Source organism: Thamnophis elegans, chromosome 6 (assembly GCF_009769535.1).
Source record: "Thamnophis elegans isolate rThaEle1 chromosome 6, rThaEle1.pri, whole genome shotgun sequence".
NCBI classification, from domain to species: Eukaryota; Metazoa; Chordata; class Lepidosauria; order Squamata; family Colubridae; genus Thamnophis; species Thamnophis elegans.
Genome location: NC_045546.1, coordinates 68,912,795 through 68,920,425, shown reverse-complemented (window position 1 = coordinate 68,920,425; position 7,631 = coordinate 68,912,795). Strand labels below are relative to the sequence as shown.

The 7,631-nt window shown below is 39.9% G+C and overlaps 1 protein-coding gene across 1 annotated transcript; it reads left to right on the top strand.

The window, feature by feature from the left end:
- Window positions 1–2,285: 2,285 nt before the first annotated feature.
- On the top strand, window positions 2,286–6,859 carry LOC116510768 (protocadherin beta-16-like). The gene is made up of 2 exons (XM_032220415.1): window positions 2,286–4,800; window positions 6,683–6,859. The coding sequence occupies exons 1-2, from the start codon at window positions 2,383–2,385 to the stop codon at window positions 6,857–6,859; spliced, it is 2,595 nt and encodes an 864-aa protein (XP_032076306.1). The 5' UTR covers window positions 2,286–2,382.
- The last annotated feature ends 772 nt before the right edge of the window (window positions 6,860–7,631 follow it).

The window sequence follows — 7,631 nt, the reverse complement described above, 5'->3', positions numbered from 1 at the left end:
TTTTGTGAAGAGGAGTGGTCCAAAATTACTCCAGATCGTTGTGCAGGTCTGATCTGCAACTACAGGAAACGTTTGGTTGAGGTTATTGCTGCCAAAGGAGGGTCAACCAGTTATTAAGTCCAATGGTTCACATAATTTTTCCTCCCTGCACTGTGAATGTTTACATGTTATGTTCAATTAAACCATGGGAACATCTAATGTTTGTGTAGTATTATTTTCAGCAGACTGTGTTTGTCTATTGTTGTGACATAGATGAAGTTGAGAGCACATTTTATGATCAATTCATGCACAACTCCATGTAATCCCAAGGGGTTCACATACATTTTCTTGGAACTGTATACTGCAAGGTTACACGGCGGGTATTCCTTTTGCTGATACAGATGAAGAAATTTGCTAATCAGTTGGGAAAAATTTTGAATTGAAAAATTTGGGTGAAATACAAAACTATCTTGGTGTAGAGATACAAAAAAATGGAGAAAGGTGATCATGTTCTCAGTCAAAGAAGGAGAATTGAACCGCTGTTGGAGAGATACAACATGAGGGGTTGTAATTCTGCTCCAACACTTATGTCCACACATTTTCACAATTATTTGGGTGAGGATAAAAGGGAAGCCTGTGATCAAGAAATATATCAGTCAGAAATAGGGAGCTTGTTATATCTGTCACAGTGATCCAGACCAAACATAGTTTATGCAGTAAGCATCTTAAGTCACTTTACTGCTGCACCAACACAGTTGCATTAGATGGGTGTAAAAAGAATTCTCAGGTATTTGAATAGAACTGTAAATTTAGGTCTTCAAATACAGATTTAAAGTTAAAGATTTATGTTGACAGTGATTATGCCAATGATGTGCAAACCAGAAAATCCAATTCTGGGATTGTAATATTATTTGGAGAGGCTTTAATTAGACGGATGTCCAGAAAACAAACTACTGTAGCCATTTCTAGGCAGAATTTATTGCTCTATCTGAAATTTGTTCAGAAGTAACTTGGTATGTATATATGTTAAACGATTTAAACATAGAAGTTAATGAAGATGTAACAGTGTTTGAAGACAATGCTGCTTGCATTAAAATGGAAACAGGTGACAATGAAAAATAGAAGCAAGTATGTGGACAATAAACGTTGTAATGTCAGAGAAGTTATCAAAAATAAACTAATCTGCTTACTTCACTGTTCTTCAGAAGACAATCTAGCAGATGTAATGACAAGTCATTCGGTGGAGCGCACATTGGGAAGAATATTAAATTATTTGGTTTTATGGCTATTCCAGTCATAAAGGGAGGAGTGTCAGTTTATAAAGAATTTATGAACTGCAATAGCCATGGCAACGATCCAGCCAAAGGGAACTGTTTTTTGACTGAGACACAGGATTTGCTGTGAGAGCCATGGGAGCCGGCTGTTCTGTGTTCAGAGTCCATTCTTCTCTCTACCACTTTGCAAGAGATGCTTGGGTGTTGTTTGTATCATGTTTTTGCATTTTGTAGATAAAGAAGTTTTTTCTCTATTATGAATCCTGCTCAGTTCTTTCAATATGTGCTGGGTCATTCTCAAATAAACTAATATTTTACATCCTTAGAGGCCAATCTCAACAGTAAATGGGCTACTTCAGAGAGGAAGGAAGGTCAACTGAGGGAGTAAAGGGAATGATGAAAAAACAGAACCCTGAATCTCCTCCTCCCTCCTTCTCATTGCTATGGAAAGCCCTCAGGTAGCTAAGGAAACTTAATTAGCTAAAAGAAAAAATAGTAATTAACTATATAAATATAAGTTAGATAAATATTTTTGTAAAAATATTCCAACTCATCCAAGATGAATTTCTAAGATGTTTTAGTCACGATAGTAAAGCTAAAGTTTAGAATTTCTTTTGCACTACAAAAGAACAGAAAAAAACTGGATTATTAAGATTAAAGCTGTTGCAAGTGTCTGCGTTGAGGTGCATTTTTAGTTTTTTATGCATAGCTATATTAATATGTGTACTTATAAAGCTTACAGTGTATTTATGTCTAAGAGGGCCCAATTGCAGTAAATAAAGCAAGAAAAGAATTGCTTTTCTGGGACACTAAGTTGGGAAGTCACAACTGCAAAGCAATTGACCAAGTTAAAATACATTTTTGCCTGGTTGGCCACATGGTGGCGATATTGACAAAGAAAATTAGTCTGTTCTGCCTCTTGATCAACATTGGGAGAAGAAACCTAGTTAAAAAAATTGAAAAAGAAAGGGATGTGATTCTTTTATCGTGAAACACATGTAGATTATAAGATGGCAAAAAACTGAACAATTAAATACGATTTCAACCTATTCATCATTCATCATAAAGGAAGGAAAGAAAGACTGAATTTTTGGGCAGAATTTGAGCCTACAAGGAAGAGACTGGAATCATGGAGAATTGCTTTTGGAAAAGGCAAGGTCTGTATGTCCTTCTCTCTTTCTCATTCCTTAGAGTAATGTGTGCTTCAATTCGCTTTTCTGTCCCTGAAGAAAAGAAAAAGGGTTTTTTGGTGGCTAATGTGCTGAAGGAATTGAAACTGAAAACAGGGGAGCTTACCACACGCAAAGCATATTTAGTTGCTGAGGGCACTCAGGAATATTTCCACCTTGATATTCAAACTGGGAATCTGTTGACTAATGATAAAATAGACAGAGAAGCTTTATGTGGCCAGAATGTTCCTTGTCTACTTCTTTCTCAGCTTGTTTTGGAAAACCCCCTAGATATCTTTAATATTGAAATCAAGATAGAAGATGTGAATGACAATGCACCCAAATTTTGGAAAAATGAAGTTAAGGTGGACATTCCTGAAAATATGCCAATAAATATGATATTTCCCTTAGAATTAGCTCAGGATGATGACTTGGGAAATAATAGCATCCAAAATTACATTCTCAGTTCCAATGAGCATTTTCAGCTTGAAGTACAAAGGAATGAAGATAGAAAAGACAATATATACCTTGTTTTGAAGAAAACATTAGATAGGGAGAGGATGCCACACCTTGAATTGATTCTAATGGCTATTGATGGAGGAGTTCCAAAGAAAACTGGCACAGTTCAAATTAATATTAATGTTCTTGATAATAATGATAACTTTCCACTGTTTAGTAAGTCTGAATATAAGGCAAGAATAAAGGAGAATCTCCCTAAGGGCACTCCTGTGATTAAGGTGGAAGCTACAGATCTGGATTTGGGTTCAAATGCGCAAATCCTCTACTTGTTCCATCAGGTGCCTGAAAGAATAAACAATTTGTTTCATTTAAATGAAATTACTGGTGAAATAACTGTTTGGGGAGACATTGATTATGAAAAAGAAAAGAGCTATAGCATGAGCATCAGAGCAACAGACGGAGGGGGTCTTCCAGGTCAGTGCGATGTACTGATAGAGGTTGAAGATGAGAACGACAATCCCCCAGAAGTGTCCATCATGTCTCTGATCAGCACTTTAAAGGAGGATTCTCCTCCAGACACAATGGTGGCCCTCTTAAGTGTGAGAGACCAAGACTCTGGAGACAACAGTAAAACGATCTGCTCCGTGCAGATGAATCTCCCTTTTGTGCTGAAAGCCACCACAAACAACTTTTATCAGCTTGTGCTCCAAAGTCCCCTAGACAGAGAGACAGTCACTGAATACAACATCACCATCACTGCCATTGACTGGGGAGCTCCTAGGCTCACTTCAACAAGATTGATTAATGTTCAGATCTCCGATGTCAATGATAACTCTCCCCTTTTTGAAAAGTCTTCATATGACATGCAAATCAGGGAGAATAATATTCCAGGCTTGCTCATTGGCTCAGTCCATGCTCTGGATCTAGACACAACGCTGAATGCTAAAGTGAATTACTTAGTTCTGCCTGGGAAGGGTGATGGCATGGTGACTTCTTACATTTCAATCAACTCTGAAACTGGAAACATGTATGCCCTCCGATCCCTGGATTATGAGCAGATAAGAGGCTTCAGAGTCACTGTGAGGGCATCTGATGGTGGTTCTCCTTCCCTGAGCTCAGAAGTGATTGTCCGAATCCACATCATAGATGAGAATGACAACGCTCCCTTCTTCCTGTATCCCCTCCAGAACAACACATCCCCATGCAATGAGCTGCTTCCCAAGTCAGCCGAGGCCGGCTATCTGGTCACCAAGGTGGTTGCAGTGGATGCAGATTCTGGCCAAAACTCCTGGCTTTCCTATGAATTGCTGAAGGCCACAGACCCAGCCCTTTTCAGCATAGGAGCGCAGAATGGGGAAGTGAAAACCAGGAGAGTCCTGAATGAGCGAGACATAAGTAAGCAGAGGCTGGTGATACTGGTCAGAGACAACGGCCTTCCTCCACAGACCAGCACGGTGTTGCTTAATGTTCTTCTTGTGGATGGCTTTTCGGATCCCTTCCTGAGGAGGGTGGATGTCAGTGTGCAAGAACCGGAAGAAGATAAAACCTTGACCAAGTATCTGGTGATCTGCTTGGCTGCAGTCTCCTTTGTGTTCCTGGTCTGCATTGTTGTATTTATTGTGATCAAAATCTTCAAGAAGGACCCACAAAGCCATTTCACTACGGCTGTTCCTCACTTCCCAACTGCCAGTTCTGACACTCCAGGAAATTGTGCTGATTCACAGAATGGGTCGCTTTCCAGGACTTACCGTTATGATGTTTGCTTGACTGGTGGATCCTTAAGTAGCGAGTTCCGATTTCTCAGGCCTCTCTTTCCTGTCTTTTCGGTGGGAGATGTTAACGTCCCAGGGAACAGTAATATTTCTTCAGGCATCCAAGATACGTCTGAGCAAGTTGCAGTAAATGGCGCAGAGAAAGAGGTGAGGAAAAACATGCAATTAATTCAGACTCTCCCTATTGATTCTCCCTCTATTCCTTTTGCTCTATCAGTTATTCTTGAACTAAATGCTTATTTATTTATTAATGAAACAGGTAATTTTACTTTAATTTTAGTTGAGAACATAGATCACAATTCTTTTATAGGTAATCCTTGGCTAACAGCTATTCCTTTAGCAAAGATTTATATTATAATCCACTGAGTGGTCGTTACGACCAATCCTAGAAGTTCCACCTGTCCCAGTCATTTGATTGCGATGTGGGCACTCGGCCGCCAGCTCACACATAGGATGGCCCTGCATCCCATGATCACGTGGCCACAATCTGCAACCTTTGGCACAGGTTTCCCACAAACAGTTTCAATGAGGAACCTGGCAGGCAGGGTTGAAAACTGCTCAGGTAAACCTTACCCAGCCGCATGTATTCCCCCAGCCTCTCTGCAGTCATGTTGGGGGTGGAGATGTAAAGCCAGTGCGTTTGGATGTCGCTATTGTCTTAATCCAGTTAATACTGATTGCTGTAGCTGAAAGCAAAGGGTCTCTCTCCGGCTGCATTCCTGTGGTTTTTCTTATTACAACAATGTATCCTCTTGGTAAGTGGTTCTTGACAGTCTGCCCAGGACTTTCCCTAGACTGAGAGGTGGGAAGAAGTTTTTCCTGGTGAGCTTTTATTCTGCAGCTTTTGTTTTTACTCACTATTTGGCTTAAAGAGAAAATAACTGTATTTTCTATCAGAGTCTTTTAATTAATTCTAACACCCCTTTGTCTTGTACAAGGGATAACATTTCCTAATTTTAGCCCTCTGTACAAACCGAGGTTTGGTCCATATAAATCTCGTATTCATGATCAGTTTGGCTCATCATTTTTGAGACCTGTTTTCTCCTTTTATTGTGCTTTGAATGGAAAAAAAGGACAAGTCTTTAGGCATGGGGGAATACACTGGAAAAGACAGCAAAGGAGTAATCCCACTATGATGGACCTTTAGCCAATATACGCCTGGCAACTAGCAGAAGAGCTATTTGTTGTATCCAATGTTTCATTCCAGCTGTTTTAGGTGTTGGATATCTTCCTCTATTTACTCTGAGTCTTTGGTCAAATTAAAACAACAAAATCTACAAAATTCTTCACAGTCATGATTGTGTCGTAACAATCAATGGCTGCTTGATTTTCCAGGGTGGCTTCTCTGACCTGCCTTAGCTCTCTGTCAGAGTGGATAGGAAATGGGAGGTGGAATTTAAACTCTTAAAGCCTGGGTGTTCAAGTCCTATAGTGTTATGTACTTCAAACCTGGCACTCCCACTAGCGAAACAGCCAATGCTACATATTCAGTTTTTTGATGGTAGGGAGACCTTTGAATTGCAATTGGGGATTAATGCTTGAAGCTTAAAAATAAGCTTTTAACCCACACAGTAGGAACCATCCCGGGGAGAGCTTTAAGAGAATGGTCTCGGTGAGATTGCAGGTCAATTGAATATTGTTAAGACTTTGACATCTAGGGACCTTGGGGGCCTTAAGAGAATGGAGACTGAGGGAAGGGGAGAAACAGGGGTAAAGTTCAGCCATAATTATACTGAGGTTAGATCTGACTCCACACGGGTATTGCCGAGATGTTGTTCCTAATAAATGATTGGATTTCTTTTGAACTTGGCTCGAGGCTCATAAATTAATTAGGGCATATTTTGGAAACCTGACACTTGTATTTTTTATGTGCTTTCAAACTGGTAGGTTGGCAGAAGCTGGGACAAGTAACGGGAGCTCACTCCATTACGTGGCACTAGGGATTCGAACTGCTGAACTGTCACCTTTTTGGTCAACAAGCTCAGCGCCTTAGCCACTGAACCACTGTGTCCCTGTGGCTTACCCACAGACAAAAGAGATCTGTTACGGCCACAGTATTGGCCCTGTACCTCCTATAGCTGGGTTGGCTGGGAGTCCCTTTGTGGTCGCTAAATTGGTGGAAGAAAAACCCAGATTTTTCCCTCGAGCTGGGATGAAGCTGTCAGCGCTTGAGAGCAAATGGACAAGGAAGCAAGCTGCTGGTTAATTCTAACAGCCCAGAGCAAATGTTGATAGAACTATCATTTTGTCAAGACAAGGTTGCCTTCTACATTCCTTTAAATTTCTCTAAATACCAGCTAAATGCCACCTCTGATACCATCTTGGAAGACACAGCTTTTCATCGCTCTTGTATCTCTATGCTCTACTCCCATAGAAGTTTAATCAAACTTCCACACTGATGGCCTGTATTTGGAGAAAATAGCATATAAGTTTGTAAGTGTACATAGTTAGTATCAGGTTTGAGAAGGACCAGAGCAGTTCAGTGTCAGAGAGTATTTATTTGTTTTTTAAAATAAACAAGGAGCCCAGATTCAATTCCTGGCCGTGATTTGAGGATAAATTTATGATTTGTTTAATATTTGCTCAGGGGATTCAGAGATTGCTTTGAACTGAATGTTTTCACTTCTGCTTAATAAAAGCTTCCTTTTGAAATACTTCATTTAAAGAGTCTTCACTTTCTTAAACTAGAAGGAGAGACCATCCTTATAGCTGCCTTGACTGATGGTAATTTTTTCAGTGCCCATGGTTTTCAAGTGATGCTCCATTTTATGATTGCAACCAAGGGATCTATTATATTGGTACCTTTGCTTTCTTTTGCCACAGTTGTTCTATTCCTATTTGCAGTCCTTTGTATTTTGTTATCTTCTCCAGGTCTTTCTCTTGTCTTCAAGTACTGCCATATCCACTATCTTGGTGTAGTTGTTGTTTTTTGTCTTTCTTAAAAACTATTATTAAGTCTCAGATGTTATGTGGCAGGT

Coding starts and splice junctions, on each gene's coding strand:
- LOC116510768 (XM_032220415.1), top strand. CDS start 2,383: ATGGAGAATTGCTTTTGGAAAAGGCAAGGTCTGTATGTCCTTCTCTCT. Junction 4,801..6,682: donor TAAATGGCGCAGAGAAAGAG/GTGAGGAAAAAC, acceptor GCTTACCCACAG/ACAAAAGAGATCTGTTACGG.